Below are 17397 nucleotides of genomic sequence, written 5' to 3'. Positions count from 1 at the left end.
GAAGCAGTGGGCAGCCACACCAGAGCACCCGGGGAGCAGTAAGGGGTTAGGTACCTTGCTCAAGGGCACCTCAGCCCAAGGCTGCCCCACTTTGGATTGTAGAGGAGCAAACCCACGCAGACACGGGGAGAACATGCAAACTCCACACACAAAGGTCCTCGCCGGCCGCTGGGTTCAAACCCGGAACCTTCTTGCTGTGAGGTGACCGTGCTAACCACTACACCACCACAGCTTAAGAGTCCCTGGGTCAAGTCTGTGTGGAGTCTGGCATGATGTTTCATCTGAGCTCTTCGTTCTTTTCCTGCCTCCCAAAAACATACCAGTAGGTGGATTGACTACTCAAAATTACCCCCAAGTTGTGTGGGGTGGGGTGCCCTGCAATAGACTGGCATCTCATCTCATTATCTCTAGCCGCTTTATCCTGTCCTACAGGGTCGCAGGCAAGCTGGATCCTATCCCAGCTGACTACGGGCGAAAGGCGGGGTACACCCTGGACAAGTCGCCAGGTCATCACAGGGCTGACACATAGACACAGACAACCATTCACACTCACATTCACACCTACGGTCAATTTAGAGTCACCAGTTAACCTAACCTGCATGTCTTTGGACTGTGGGGGAAACCGGAGCACCCGGAGGAAACCCACGCGGACGCAGGGAGAACATGCAAACTCCACACAGAAAGGCCCTCGCCGGCCACGGGGCTCGAACCCGGACCTTCTTGCTGTGAGGTGACCGTGCTAACCACACCTCAAGAGTCCCTGGGTCAAGTCTGTGTGGAGTCTGGCATGATGTTTCATCTGAGCTCTTTGTTCTTTTCCTGCCTCCCAAAAACATACCAGTAGGTGGATTGACTACTCAAAATTACCCCCAAGTTGTGTGGGGTGGGGTGCCCTGCAATAGACTGGCATCTCTCTGTCTTTTTTTTTCCTCTTTCTCTCTGTGTCCCCTTGTGTCCAGTGTTCCCAGGATAGGCTTTGTATCCACTCCAACTAAGTATAAAGCATGTCCTGAAGATGAATGCATCCTTCATCGTAAAAATAAGTGTATTTTATACTATCATACATGTCAACCTTTGGTCAATAAAACCTGTATAACCAACCTCCAAAATCCATATTTCCCTTATAAAATCCGTATAAGATGCAAATTAAAATAATTTACCTAAAATTTGAATGATAATTAACAATGCTATATCCCAGTTACTTTTTATTCAATATTAATAACAATAAACCTTCAGAATGAATACAAAGCTCCAATGTTTGACAAAAACACAAAGTGTTATCAGCGTAGTTACGAAGGAAATACTTCGTTGTTTGGAGACAGGTTTCACCGAGCGGCTATTATGCGCGAGACTTCATATTAGCCACAAAGTCAGGAAAATCTGTTTGTAAAATTACGTTATAATGACCAAATACAATGAAAAGTACTTTTCCAGTCTCACCTGTGAAAGGTAATCCCATGTGATCTCGTTTGGACGGTAAACCTGTTGGTACAGTTAAACGCAGCACGTGAATGAGGCATCTTTATTCTCGGCTACTGTCTAGACGCTGAAGAATCTCCACTTTGCCACATCCAATATGGTGGCGAGGATGACGTATGATTCTACGCAGAAGGCGGCGTCTATGTTTATAGACCCCTTTCACTGACGTCACCCGAAACTGGAAGTAAACAGACCCTGCGCCATTTTGGAAGACCAACAAACTCGTGATAAGGGGATAATAACGGCAGCGGTATGTGAACCCACGAGAATAAAGTGGAGTGGCAAACGACTTAAACAAATCTGAGCTGTTTTATTTATGATTTATTGGCCCAACAGTAGACTTGAAAGAAACCTGTGTGAGACTTGGCAAAAAACTGTGGATATAATGGATAAGTCTGTGCATGATCTGCGGACACTTTGAGGTGAGCAAATGCAAGAAATTCAGATTTAAAACATGCTAAAGTGGCCCCAAGTTGATAACTGTATGAGGAGCAAGCCTCCCAGACTTCTACAATTTAATAATAATAATAATTTAGGATGGGCGGCATGGTGGTGTAGTGGTTAGCGCTGTCGCCTCACAGCAAGAAGGTCCGGGTTCGAGCCCCGGGGCCGGCGAGGGCCTTTCTGTGCGGAGTTTGCATGTTCTCCCCGCGTCCGCGTGGGTTTCCTCCGGGTGCTCCGGTTTCCCCCACAGTCCAAAGACATGCAGGTTAGGTTAACTGGTGACTCTAAATTGACCGTAGGTGTGAATGGTTGTCTGTGTCTATGTGTCAGCCCTGTGATGACCTGGCGACTTGTCCAGGGTGTACCCCGCCTTTTGCCCGTAGTCAGCTGGGATAGGCTCCAGCTTGCCTGCGACCCTGTAGAAGGATAAAGCGGCTAGAGATAATGAGATGAGATGAGATAATTTAGGATGGTTTGGGGCTTGCTCGCTGCTGCCAGGTTGGTTGTTGAGTAGCCTGACTGTTTTTTTTTTTTTCCTTGCGTGTAGTATCATTGTTGACGCGAGGTTGTTTTTTGAACATGCCAATGCGGACACGATTTCCCCTGATGAGTTATGACTTCAGACGCGATGCGTGTGTGGAGTCCGCGTGATATGTGCGTAAGATGGGCTTCTCATGTGTTTGGAGATCCGCGCTCTGAGACAAGCGCAAGCACACACACACCCCCAAGGGAAAAAAGGGACCCCCCCGAAAATATCGGCATAGTTCGAACACTGAGTGTAGGCACTGGGTGTAAACAACAAATAGTTTACAATGTCTGGGTAGCAAACAGATGGCAGAATTGGTGTCAGGTCCTCCTTATGTTTCCATTCTCCCTTGCCGCGAGTCTTATCATATGGGTCAAACCCATCAATCACAGCCAGTTTCTCCACATACCGTGCTCTTTCTGCAGCTGGTAATGTACTCACATAACCAGAATTATCATCCATCGTGTCACTTTACTCTCGCTCGTACTTTGTTTTATATTGTGAGCATGTACTTGGTCTTCCAATATGGCGCCTAACAAAATCTCGCGGCGCGGTGACGTCATGTGAAAGGGGTCTATTGAGGTATTTCACTCACGTGACCAAGTCATGTGACGCTGCCATTTTGGACGGCACGGCTCGAATCAGTTTGAATGCGAGGAAGGCGACAAACGAAAAACATAAAAGAAAAAGGAGCGAGATGCAGAAAACACCTTCACTATCCAGCGACGTAGGGCATTTACAGGGCGAGCAGAGGGAGAGGTATTTGCAAAAATTGAGTTTAGCAGGCTTAGAGAACGACGTTTACTTGCTTCCACCAGGATTGTTCACTGACAGCTAAGATTTGTTCACATTTTCATTCGGTCCTCAGGATAAACAAAATGTTATTAAATGTCATTGAAATAACTTCTTAGTCTGTTGAGACATGGCCCGTTATAAGTTTTTCCTTTACTGTATTTACTAGTTTACTGAGCACGCTCCGGGGCTGGCTGGCTGGCGCTAGCTAGCTAGCTAGTGCTCCGGGGCTGGCTGGCGAGCGCTCCGGGGTTGGCTGGCTCAGTAAACTAGTAAATCCAGTAAAGGAAAAACTTGAGACTGAAAGGTTTTAACAGTCATCCAAATGACTGAACGTAAACATTGCTACAGTAACATACCAGCTACTGTTGTTGACATTAGCTAGTTTGCCGTCCAAAATGGCGGACACCGGGGCGTCACGTGACCCTGTGACGTCAGGTGAAATACCTCAATAGACTTTACGGTTGGCGGGATTCTCGCAATGCGGTGTGCGCATGATCAAAAGTGGAATGAAGTCTCGCTACCACAAGATAACGCGCGATTTCATAAGACTCTTTACTGGCTGTCTGTGGTGTACAGTACTTTGTAAATGTTATGCGCTCTTTTATCATCATGGGAATTGATTATAGCTCTAAATAAATATTCAAGTTTTTTTAAAGAATCCGTATAACTTTATTTATACGCCCGTATACTACGTTTATTGAATCAAATCCGTATAAAATACGGACATTCCGTATAGGTTGACATGTATGTACTATTTGTATATTAATCTAAGATTACAAAAAGGGTTTTTTTTCTCTTTCATGAAAAAAAAATCTATTTTTGTTTCACACAAACCATGTATTGTATTATATGATATTATATAAAGCACCCCAGTAGCGGGCCTGATCACACTCACTGGAAACTCAGAGAAACTGCGTGACAGTCGCTCGTGCGTTTCGTTTCCTACGATAGTGGAATGTTTTTTTCCGAGGCTGTCTGACGTCACTGAGATACCATATTCTGATTGGCTGTTGTGCTGCTCATCACAGAAAGAGGGCGGAGAAAGCGTGCAACCCGTGACGCTTTTCTGAAAAAAAAGAAAGAAAAAAAAAACTTGTTACAAGATGGCGACGGCGAGCTGCTTGTACACTGGAAAACAATAGAAACAGCAGAGTGAGAGTAGAGTTTATTTGTTTGCTGTTGCGGTTTTCTTTTCGCTTCCTTTATTAGATACGGGGTCGCTGCTGGTTGTTTTGTGCTGGGAGGAACTTTTAGTGCTCGCTGACGGTGAAAGTGATTTATTTATTCTCCAACATGCTTTGTTATTAAGGCTAGTTAGCGCTAGCTTAGCTACATCCGTAGCTTTGCTCAGTCCTGTGGTACTATCTACTATAGATTTAATACAGATCAGCTGTTAGCCTGCTAGCTATTTAAAAAAAAGTTGTAAAAGTAAAGAAGTTTGTACTGTAATTTTTAATGGCTGAGGAGTGTTTTTTTTTTTTTTTTTTTTTAATTTTCGGCTTGTACACGACACGGCTGTTTATATCAGAAATGTTGAAAGTTTGACTGAGTTTATTCGGCTGTAAGTTGGAGAAAAGTCTTCACAAGAGCAGAAACGCTATCAATCCCAAAACTCATCACAGGACCGGAGAGACCCGGGCGTGTAACTTTCTTCACCTGTTTTTCTGACAAAGTTTTAATTTGTCACTGCTGGGAATATCATTCTGTCCTCCAGTCAGCTAGTTTAGTAAATAAAACTGGTTGTAGTTTGATGAACCTGTATGCTAGCCTCGAGTGTCCACTTTTGCACAAAGGTTTTAAACTCTTCTTCCAACTTCTTGTAATCGTGGTGTTAACTCCCTGCAGTAAACTCACTGGACTCTCGGATGGATTTCAGGTTGTAAAATTCTCTGGAAGCCGCCGCTCGCTGGCTGAATGTCTTTTTTACAAAATACCGAGATGCCCTGGATGTTGGGAAAGTCTGCATTAAAGAGAGAAATAACGCGAAGCTAGTGTGTTGTAAGCTATCTCGACTTGGTTCAGTGTGGCTTGGATTTGTGCGCATTTTCGATGGAAAAACTGACTTCTGGTTTGTTTTTTTCTGATTTGTTGCTGTGATTTGTGTAGGCGTGTGTGAGCTCAAACTGTCCCGACATTTAACGGCAAATCGCTAAACTTTTAACAATGTCGCGTTTCTTCTTGTTGTTGTGGTGGTGGTGGCAGTGCTAGAGTACTCTAGTTGGTAAATATTGACTAAAATGGAGGCAGTTGAGTGTATTTTGTAAAATAAATAAAGGTGAAAGGGCAGGGGGGGGGCAAACAGAGGAAAAGAAGAGGGGGGGAAACCCCAAGCAGGCAGCTGAAATCAGGGTTATTGAAGTTTGAAGAGAAATAGTAGTAGGTCCCACTGGGTGAACGCGATGGCGGATTATGTGGTGTCGCGGCACAGCGCGGTGATGGAGCGGCTCCGGCGGCGCATCGAACTCTTCCGGCGGCATCACAACAGCTGCGAGAGCCGCTACGACAGCACGACCATGGAGCGCCTCGAACTCGAGAGGCAGCAAACTTTCGCCCTGCACCAGCGCTGCTTGCAGACCAAAGCCAAGCGCTCCAGTAAACACCGACAGCCGCAAACGGGGAGCGAGCAGGCGGCGCACAGAGGCACCGGGAGCGCGGAGAGCGCCGATGGAGGAGGAGGAGGAAGCGCGCCGGGAGAGCAGAGCCGGAACAGCACTCTGATCGCGGTAAGGAGCGATACATTGATGATCTGAACACTTTACCATATGATACCCATATCAGAGCTTTGAACGCCGGTGCATGCCGATCCAACTCTCTGAAAGTTTCTGTTGGCGAGTTACAGTGGTGCTTGAAAGTTTGTGAGCCCTTTAGAATTTTCTCTGTTTCTGCATAAACATGACCTAAAACATCATCAGATTTTCACACAAGTCCTAAAAGTAGATAAAGAGAACCCAGTTAAACAAATGAGCCAAAATATTATACTTGGTCATTTATTTATTGGGGAAAATGATCCAATATTACATCTCTGTGAGTGGCAAAAGTATGTGAACTTTTGCTTTCAGTATCTGGTGCAGCAATAACTGCAACTAAACGTTTCCGGGAACTGTTGATCAGTCCTGCGCACCGGTTTGGAGGAATTTCAGGCCCTGTCCACACGGCAACGGATTCAGGTGACTCCGATACAACTGCTTATCGTTTCGGCCTGGCGTCCACACGGCACCGGCGTTTTGGGTGCCCAAAACGCAGTCTTTTTGAGAACGGGTTCCAGAGTGGAAAGATCTGGCAACGTTGCCGTTGTGAAGTCGTCTGGATGAGTAGAACGGATTTGTTTACGATGACGTCACAACCACATGACTGTGAGTGCTTCATGCCGGGTAGAAGTGTAACGAACTCGATGCGAGTTGTGAACAAATCCTATAACTTGGTTCATGAAACAGGCTTACAAAATATTTTCACTGTGAATATTTATTGTGTAATGTGCAAAGTGAGAGAGAGACTCTGCCCTTAGGGCAGAGTCAATCCCGCCAGCAAAAATGGGGAAAAAAAGGAGCGATCTCATCTCTTCAGATGTTGGTTTAAGTCCGACAATACATTCCTCAAAAAGGGCGTAGAAGAGCAAATTAATCCATTAATTAATCCATTAATCCATAGCATTCAATTTATTCCGGACCATTAAAGACACCGCCTTCTGCGTAGAATCATACGTCATCCTCGCCGCCATATTGGATAGGTCAAAGCGGAGAATAAAGATTCATGTGCTGCGTTTAACTGGACCAACAGGTTTACCGTCCAAACGAGATCACATGGGATTACCTTTCACAGGTGAGAAACAACAAATTAATCCATCAACATGTAGCATTCAATTTATTCCGGACCATTAAAGACGCCGCCTTCCACGTAGAATCATACATCATCCTCGCCGCCATATTGGATAGGTCAAAGCGGAGAATAAAGATTAGCTGCGTTTAACTGTACCAACAGGTTTGCCGTCCAAACGAGATCACATGGGATTACCTTTCACAGGTGAGACTGGAAAAATACTTTTCATTGTATTTGGTCATTATAATGTAATTTTACGAACAGATTTTCCTGACTTTGTGGCTAATATGAAGTCTCGCGCATAATAGTTTATGCGCATGCGTCCTTACTTCTATTGTTCTGGTGTCTCCGAAGGGACCGTCTTACAGCGCCCCTAAAGGTGTGGCATGTGTATTGCATCGTTTTCAGCAAGCGTTGCGTTGCCATATGGACCTGATATTTTACTGATCGTTGCCCATTTGGACACGATATATTTTTAAATAACATCTCGTTGCCATTGTCGTGTGGATGTAGCCTTAGTCCATTCCTCCATACAGAACAGCTTCAGCTCTGGGATGTTGATGGGTTTCCTCACATGAACTGCTCACTTCAGGTCCTTCCACAACATTTCGATTGGATTAAGGTCAGGACTTTGACTTGGCCATTCCAAAACATTAACTTTATTCTTCTTTCACTATTCTTTGGTAGAACGACTTGTGTGCTTAGGGTCGTTGTCTTGCTGCATGACCCACCTTCTCTTGAGATTCAGTTCATTGACAGATGTCTTGACATTTTCCTTTAGAATTCGCTGGTATAATTTGGAATTAATTGTTCCATCAGTGATGGCAAGCTGTCCTGGCCCAGATGCAGCAAAACAGGCCCAAACCATGATACTACCACCATCATGTTTCACAGATGGGATAAGGTTCTTATGCTGGAATGCAGTGTTTTCCTTTCTCCAAACATAACACTTCTCATTTAAACCAGAAAGTTCTATTTTGGTCTCATCCGTCTACAAAACATTTTTCCAATAACCTTCTGGCTTGTCCACGTGATCTTGAGCAAACTGCAGACGAGCAGCAATGTTCTTTTTGGAGAGCAGTGGCTTTCTACTTGCAACCCTGCCATGCACACCATTGTTGTTCAGTGTTCTCCTGATGGTGGACTCATGAACATTGGCTGATGTTAATGTGAGAGAGGCCTTTAGTTGCTTAGAAGTTACCCTGGGGTCCTTTGTGATCTCGCCGACTATTACACGCCTTGCTCTTGGAGTGATCTTTGTTGGTCGACCACTCCTGGGGAGGGTAACAATGGTCTTGAATTTCCTCCATTTGTACACAGTCTGTCTGACTGTGGATTGGTGGAGTCCAAACTCTTTAGAGATAGTTTTGTAACCTTTTCCAGCCTGATGAACATCAATGCTTTTTCTGAGGTCCTTGGAAATCTCCTTTGTTTGTGCCATGATACACTTCCACAAACATGTGTTGTGAAGATCAGACTTTGATAGATCCCTGTTCTTTAAATAAAACAGGGTGCCCACTCACACCTGATTGTCATCCCATTGATTGAAAACACCTGACTCTAATTTCACCTTCAAATTAACTGCTCATCCTAGAGGTTCACATACTTTTGCTACTCACAGCTATGTAATATTGGATTATTTTCCTCAATAAATAAATGACCAAGTATAATATTTTTGTTCATTTGTTTAACTGGGTTCTCTTTATCTACTTTTGGGACTTGTGTGAAAATCTGATGTTTTAGATCAGAGTTATGCAGAAATATAGAAAGTTCTAAAGGGTTCACAAACTTTCAAGCACCACTGTATACAGCCCCAATTACCAAAAAAAATGTTGGGATGCTGTGTATTCTGTAAATAAAAACAAGATTCCATAACTTAGAAATCATGGAAACCCTGTATGCTCATTTTGAATTGGATGTCAGCAACATGATTTAGAAAAGTTGAGACGGGCATGTTTACCACTGTTGCATCACCTCTACTTTTAACAGCACTCAGCATTTGGGAACTGAAAAGACCAGTTGCTGTAGTTTTGAAAGAGATGTTGTCCCATTCTTGCCTGATATACAACTGAAATTTTATAAGCAGTTTAGGGTCTCCTTTATTATATTTTGTGATTCATAATGCGCTGAATGTTTTAAATGGGAGACAGGTCTGGACTCCAGGCAGGCCAGTTTAGCACCCAGACTCTTACTACGGAGCCATGCAGTTTTACTATGTGCAGAAAGTGGTTTTGCATTGTCTTGCTGGCTTTACTTGGAAAAGATTTTGTCTGGATGGCAGCATATTGCTCTGAACTGTGTATATATATCATTCAGCATTAATGATGCCTTCTCAGATGTACAAGCTCTCCATGTCCTGTGCACTAACTAATGCACCCTCATACCGTCTCAAATGCTGGCTTTTGAGCTGTGCACTGATGACAACTGGATGGCCTCTTTCTTCTTTAGCCTGGGGGACGTAGTGTCCGTGACTTCTAAAAAGAATTTCTACTTTTGGTTCATCAGACCTCAGGACAATTTTCCACTTCGCCTCAGTCCATTGTAAAAGAGCTCGGGCCATATACACTACAAGGCCAAAAGTATATACATACCTGACCACCATACTATGAACTCAGCAATGCTCTTAGAACTGAATGAGTGCAAATCCCCACAGCCACACTCAAATCTAGTGGAAAGCCTTCCCGGAAGAGTGGAGGTTATCCAAGTTGTAACGTAACAAGTGTATTTCTGGGTTTAGCCCCCACGGTACTGTATCCCTCATTGTCTGAACAAATCGGAGTCCAAAAAACTATGCAGTTGTCCTCCAACTGTAATTGTATTCTAAAATTGATGAGATTTAATTATACTAATGAGGAGGAAGGTAGCTAAAGCAAGCTCTAGAAGTCGCTAGGTGACTTAGTTATTCGTTATGATCACTGACACATCAGATTGCAAATAAGATGCATGAATACAGAAGTAAATTTGGAATATAATGGGATAGTTTTGTCAGAAGACAATAATAGATGAACGTTTATTTCTTGAATAATTTTTCTTTGAGGAAAGTCATATTTGGTAGGCATGTGACAATATATTGTGACGGTAAATGGTGATACAAATTTGACGATTTGATTAAATGAAATGAGTATCAGGATACCCATGTGATCTTAGTTTTTCTTCACTGTAACTGCATTATTTAGACAGCAATCATGTAAAATTGGGGGAATACATGTGACTTCACCGTAGGCAGAAGCAACACAGTGCAAACACAGTTTTGTGGAGAAAAAAGCAACCGCAACCACCACCAGCCAGATCTAAGATGGGAAAGAGCTGTTGTGCAGTTGGCTGTACAAATAGATTTAACAAGAAATCGGAGCTCTTTTTCCAGACTCTGAAAGATAAAGAAAAGAGAAGCAAATGGTGGTCGTGCAAGTGTTCATAAGTTTATTAAGAAAAGGCCTATTTGCTTTTTTTTTTTTTTTTAAGTTAAAGGAATTTTTAATGAAAGGAATATATTGGTTGATAGACATATTTTACTCCAGCCTTTACAAATATGGGTAAATTTTTTATTTATTTTTTGAATTTATTTTTTATTTATTTCGAACATGTATAAAAAAAGTAACTATTTGTACATACAAAAGAAAGAAAACGAGAAATTGACAAAAAAATAAAATAATAAAGAGCTAAAATATTACAAAGCACTGCACATTGTTCGAAAAAGGAGTGGGAAGAAGTACAATACTTTTTTTTTTTTATTTCCCACCGCTTTTTCACTACCCCGAAATCCAAACTACATTAATACACCTATAAAAATATATACACTTCATGAATATCTATATAAATATATAATTACAAAAATCTATACTACATACCATATATACACTTCATAAATATTTATATAAATATATAATTACAAAAAAATATATATATATGCACGTCATAAATATTTATATAAATATATAATTACCATATATATACACTTCATAAATATCTATATAAATATATAATTACAAAAATATTGCTGGTTATTAAGAAAATGAAGGTTTTTTTAGTTGAAATTCAACAAAAGGAATATTTAAGTTGATAATAGGAAAATAAATGTTGCAATTTTTGGTAATAAGATTTTCATTTATTTTTCAAAAATGTTATAGGAAAATTGAATAGTGAAGCCAATACTATGAATTGGGTAAATTGTTACATGCCTGACAAAAGTAGTAACGGTGTGTAGCTGTGAAGGACAAGTTTACTCATTTATAATATTTATAAAATATATCTCCAAAAAGAGAGTTGAAAACGGAGATGAGAGCATGGGGCACAGAATTGAGGTATTTCACCTGACGTCACAGGGTCACGTGACGCCCCGGTGTCTGCCATTTTGAACGTCAAGCTACATACTAACGCTGCAGACAGAGAGGGAGAACCGGCTTGAAAAAAAAACGTGTTACAGACACCTAGAATAGATTAATTTGTCAGTAAGCACTCTATAAATAACCATGGTGTTTGCTTGTTGTGCTGTGGGCTGCCACAACAGACAGGGACAGCGTGCAGGACGCTCCTTTTACCGGTTTCTAGTGATGGGAATTTCGGCTCTTTTTCGGGAGCCGGCTCTTTTGGCTCTTCTTACTATAAGGAGCCGGCTCTTTCGACTCCCAAACGGCTCCTGAGATTTTATTTTTGATTTAATTGCTGCAATTGACTAGTTAATTAATTACATTATTTATATTTTATCAATAGGATGTTTTCCATTTTATTTTTTAGTTTTTGTAGCCATTGTAAAGCTTTGTAAAGTATAGCATTGTAACAATGTTCTAGCTATAGAAATAAAACTTGCCAATTAATAAATTATTTTCTCACAAACATAATGCAAAACTGTGTTATATTACCAATATAAAATACACAGCTGATTTTCCCCTCCTCAGGTGCCTCACAGACTCCTCTCCCCTGCGCTCCACAGCTTTAAGCATTACACCAATTTTCGTATTTTCGCAGCTGTGAATGACATCAACCAAAAAAAAGTAGGCGTACGCCATGCTACTTTTTTTCCTTTGAATGGTAATAGACAACACAAAGACGCAATCAGACAGCAACTTTTTTTGTGAAAGTCTCTCTCTCTCTCTGAGGCACCTAAGGACAAAAAAATAATTCGGCTCCCACCGAAGAGCTGGCTCCCGTCGTTCACTTCAAAGAGCCGGCTCTTTGAACCGGATCGTTCGCGACCGACACATCACTACCGGTTTACTACTGACCCAGACAAGAGGGATTACAGCTGTGAAAAGACAGGACTGGGAGCCAACAGAGTACTCCAGACTTTGCAGTGATCATTTCATTTCAGGTTAGTTTATCAGTTAACGCAATTTTGATAAAATGTATAGCAAAAAGTAAATGGGTCAGTGTTTGTTAACCCATCTGAGCAGTGAAACAAGGCAGTGTTAATTTGTCTAGGGTTGCATGTAGCAGACATCAGACATAAAACGCAATAACAGAGGCTAGAAAGAAACGGGACACAGAAATAAACAGGGAAATTAAGTAAAGAAAAAGAAAAAAGAGCGCGGATCTCCAAACACATGAGAAGCCTATCTTATGCACATATCACGCGGAGTCCACACACGCATCGCGTCTGAAGTCATAACTCATCAGGGGAAATCGTGTCCGCATTGACATGTTCAAAAAACAACCTCACGTCAACAATGATACCACACGCAAGAAAAAAAAAAAACAGTCAGGCTACTCAACAACCAACCTGGCAGCAGCAGTCGTTGTCATGTAAACACAACACTTCGGATATGCAAATGCTTCCCGTTACACACGATTGCTATGTCAATAAACATCATTTTGCCAATATTTTAGAGACACCCCCCCCCCCCCCCCCCCCCCAAACATTTCCCAAATCATGTTTTCAAAGGATCTCATGTCTGTTTCAGGGGATCTCGGATCCCCCGAGTAACAAGACAGTGTTGTGAACATAGCCTACCTTGTACCGTTTCAAACTGCTGGGGTCATCCTTCATCAAACTGTTGACTTCTGTCGACAACCTTGGCTCCATACCAAGGCTGGGTACAGTGTTTGTGATAAAAGACAGATCCAATTTAACACTAATCACAGCTTACTTTCTTGTTAAAATGTGCAAAGGTCTCCACCATCTCGTACCGCCTTGCACTGAAGGACTTAAGCGTGCCGTCCAAAATGGCTGCATCACGTGACTTGGTCACGTGGGTGAAATACCTCAATTGGTGATAAGTGATTGGTCATGGAAGCCATGGCCTAATGGTTAGAGAAGCAGCTTTGGGGCCAAAAGGTCACTGGTTCAATTCCCTGGACCAACAGGAATGGCTGAAGTACCCTTGATCAAGACACCTAACCCCCAACTGCTCTTCAGGCTGCTCTGGGTATGTTGTATGTTGCTCTGGATAAGAGTGTCTGCTAAATGCCTATAACGTAATGTCATGGGGGGGGGACTGTGGTTATCAGTGATTGGTCATAAGTGCAAGTCAGGTGACTCAGTGGCGTCAGCTGTTGTGACGGGAAAATTGAATTCAATCCTGTTGTGACAGGGTTGAAACTTGCAGCTATTTGGTTCACGTTTCCTAAATGCATTGCAAAAGTAAAAATGAACATTGCAAGGAACTGGCAACGATATATAATTACACACAGTCAAGCTGGAAAGTCTGCACACCCCTTTCACCTCCATGTTATATTACGTTATTCTACAATCGGGCATGCTATTTGGTTGCGGATCCGCGAAAATTTGCGGATTTGAATAAATTTTTGAAAATTTTGTGAAATGCCAAAATACTCAAATCGGGAGAGGTGTTGACTTGCGGTAAATGTGCAAATGTAATATTTGCTATTTTGCATCAGATTCCGTGTTTTACGGACTGACCTTGACTCCGATTATGCGTGAGTAACGAGGTTTGTGATCGGAAGAAAATGTGTCAAGCGTTAGTAATGTAGCCAATCGGCGACGTGAATATATTGTCGCTCGTTCTTGCTTGTTTACAACGTGGTTACCGCATTTCGAAGTTAGAAAGCGAATATTTTGAACAGTGGCAAAAATTATTGATCAAAAAGAAGAAAACCGAGCAAGGGAAGTTGATAGTGGGTGCAGAGTGAAATGGAATTGGGAATGGTGTTCAAAACTGTTAAGTGGTTTATAACAATAAGGAAATGGACACCACTGTGGGCGAATATTACCGGAAAGTTGACATTGCTGGTAAATGCAGGTGCGTCTTGTGTGATGCAGAGACTAACTGTGCTGATCGTGGTTGCGTTGCCCTGGTCGACCATATCAAAACAAAAGGACACGCACGGAAACCGTATGAAAAGCGGTCAAATCATCAACTGCCGAGTAATTTTTTTCATTCGTCGCCGGGAAGATGCACAAAAACATTTGACAGATGGCATTAGCCCTGTTTACTTACAGGCCTCGGAAAAGCCTGCAGTTACACAGTCTAAGCGTCTGACACCATTTGTGGACAGGAAAGCACACATTGAGGTAAGAAACCACTTTTTGCCAAAGTTTTTGGCACTTTCCTCTTAACTGTCAAACAATGCAAAGAATATATCCTAATTGTCGAGAGAAGTTTCAAATTTCGAATGAAATGCTACTGATTTGACATTTAGATCTAGTTTTGAGTTACTTACAACTGCAAAATCATGAAAATACCTACTAAAGTCATTTTATGCAGATAAAACTTATTAAATATTTAGATCTACTGCAGGCTAAGTTTAATCAAATGTAGTTTCGTGTACATGTGAGTCTTCGTAATACACAATAGAACAGTTAGTGAATCTCATAGGCTATAGGCCTATATGCTTTTGCATGAAACTGTTAATGTTGTGGTTTAATGCTTCTCGAATTTAAATATTGTACATGTTATGTACTGTGGTTTTTTTTTTAACTTCTTTTAAAACTTATTTTTTCAGGCTTTAATCTTAGCTTTTGCTGCAGAGAAAATTCTGACCATGAGTGATGTAGAAGATCTTGTAGCCTTGTGTAAAGAAGTAGCTAAAGATAAAAAAAAAAAAGCCTTGGATGCATTTCACATGGCAAGAAGTAGTGCAACTTACAAGCTGATTCATGGACTGAATCAGACAGGCAGTCATTTCTTAAAGACGGTGAACCACCCAAGAAAAAGCATGCTGCCAACTTATGATGTGTAATTTTTCGGCAATATAATAGTTATGAGCTATGAAAAAATGTACTTTGTGTTTTTGTATTAACTAATTTTCAAAAATGCTATCCTGTTTCAGTAATATTTACTGAAAATAAACTTATCAAACGTTATTACCATTTTTAATAAGTTTTAATAGCCCTCCACTAGTCAGAGGAGTGGAGCCAGTTAGATGAAATACCCCTCAGTGGTCATGAGATTTCTTGAAAGTGTGAAAAATTATGTTCTTGTAATTTTGAAAGTTTTCATGCATTTTATTCTAAAAGTTTCTCAAATTTTAAAATGTGCTATGAATTCTGTGAAAAGGTCTTGGCTTCTGGGGCCATTTGGCCCCCAGATCCCCCAGCGGGGTGTTGCCCCTGCACCCCAGTGGGGGCATAGCCTGCCCCCACACCCCCTGGCTTGACATTCGCATTTATTTTTTTTAGATATCCCTAGTGGCATGCCTGTACAATAGATTTTCATTTTTTTTGTCAAATTCTACACAAAATGGCCCATAATGACAGTGAAAGCAGGTTTCTAGACATTTGTGATAATTTATTAAAAATGAAAATGTAAAATATATGTACACAAGTGTGCACACCCTTTGACATGACACCTAAGAGCTAAGGTACATTTTGTTTCCACTGATACTGCGCAAGATGTTTCTACAACGTAATTGGAGTCCACCTGTGATAAATTCAATTGATTGGACATGATTGGCAACACCTATAAGGCCCCACAGTTGACAGTGCATGTCAGAGCAAACTCCAAGCCGTGGGGTCAAAGGAATTATCTGCAGACCTCAGAAACAGGATTGGGTCAAGGCATAGCTCTGGAGAAGGGTACAGAAAAATTGCTGCAGCTTTACAGGTCCCAAAGAGCACAGTGGCCACCATCATTCGTAAATGGAAGAACTTTGGAACCACCAAGAATCTTCCTAGACCTGGCCGCCTGGCCAAACTGAGCAATAAGGGAAGGCGGGCCTTGGCCAGGGAGGTGAGCAGGAACCCGAGGGTCACTCTGCCAGAGCTCCAGCATATCCTTGTGGAGATGGGAGAACCTTTCAGAAGATCAACCATCCAGGCAGTACTCCACAAATCAGGCCTTTATGGTAGAGTGGCCAGATGGAAGCCACTCCTTAGTAAAAGGCAGATGACTGCCCACTTGGAGTTTGCCAAAAGGCACCTAGAGGACTCTGACCATGAGAAACAAGATTCTCTGGTCTGATGAAACCAACTTTGAACTCTTCAGCCTGAATACCAAGCGTCGCGTCTGGAGGAAACCAGGCACCGCTCATCACCCGGCTAATGCCATCCCTACAGTGAAGCATGGTGGTGGCAGCATCGTGATGTGGGGATGTTTTTCAGCAGTGGGAATGGGGCAACTAGTCCTGATGGAGGGAAAGATGAATGTAGCTAAGTACACAGAGATCCTTGAAAAAAACTTGCTCCAGAGCTCTCTGGGGCAAGTTTTACCGGGGTGAAGGTTTACCTTCCAACAGGACAACGACCCGAAGCACACAGCCAAGAAAACAAAGGAGTGGCTTTGGAGAAAGTCTGTGAATGTCCTTGAGTGGCCCAGCCAGAGCCCAGACCTGAATCCAATTGAAAATGGCTGAAAATAGCTGTGTACTGATGCTCCCCATCCAACGTGATGGAGCTTGCAAGGATCTGCCAAGAGGAATGGGCAAAAATGTCCAGAAACAAGTGTGCCAAACTTGTATCTTCTTTCCCAAGATGCCTTGAAGCTGTAATTGCTGCCAAAGGTGCATCAACCAAGTATTCAGCTAAGGGTGTGTACAGATATGTAACCCCTACATAACCTATTTTGTCAGTAAAATAAAATTGCACATTTTCTAAAAATCTACTTTCACTTTGTCATTATTTTGTGTAGAATTTTGTGACAGAACAGGAACTCAGTCGATTGTAGAATGTCTAATGTAATAATACATGGAGAAGATGAAGGGGGTGTGCAGACTTGCTGGTTTAAAATTTGGTGATATTGTGCATATGCCAGTATAAAAAGTAATTTTTATATTTTTTACAGCTTTATGCAGTTGGCATTATAATGGCACCTTTAATCAGTCTACTGGGTCTTGCTTTTCATTTATTTATTTATTTATTTATTTATTTATTCATTCATTCTCTCTTCCTGAAAAGCGTGTGTGTGGTTAAGGTTCAAGAAGGGTTCAATGTCTGGAGGAGGGTT

General features: G+C 41.9%; 1 protein-coding gene across 2 annotated transcripts in view; it reads left to right on the top strand.

The window, feature by feature from the left end:
- The first annotated feature begins 4274 nt into the window (after positions 1-4274).
- The window catches only part of maml1 (mastermind-like transcriptional coactivator 1), a 57069-nt gene continuing 43946 nt past the window's right edge, over positions 4275-17397 (top strand). Inside the window, exon 1 of one of the 2 annotated variants that reach the window (XM_060927421.1) lies at positions 4275-5967. In XM_060927421.1, the coding sequence (XP_060783404.1) occupies positions 5644-5967 (324 nt within the window). In that variant the 5' untranslated portion in view covers positions 4275-5643. The remainder of the gene's footprint in view (positions 5968-17397) is intronic. The other variant, XM_060927420.1, reaches the window with a different exon arrangement.

The sequence above is a fragment of the Neoarius graeffei genome, chromosome 8 (genome assembly GCF_027579695.1).
Source record: "Neoarius graeffei isolate fNeoGra1 chromosome 8, fNeoGra1.pri, whole genome shotgun sequence".
In the NCBI taxonomy this organism is placed as follows: Eukaryota; Metazoa; Chordata; class Actinopteri; order Siluriformes; family Ariidae; genus Neoarius; species Neoarius graeffei.
The sequence above is the reverse complement of the archived record's forward strand: the minus strand, read 5'-3'. Positions and strand labels throughout refer to the sequence as shown.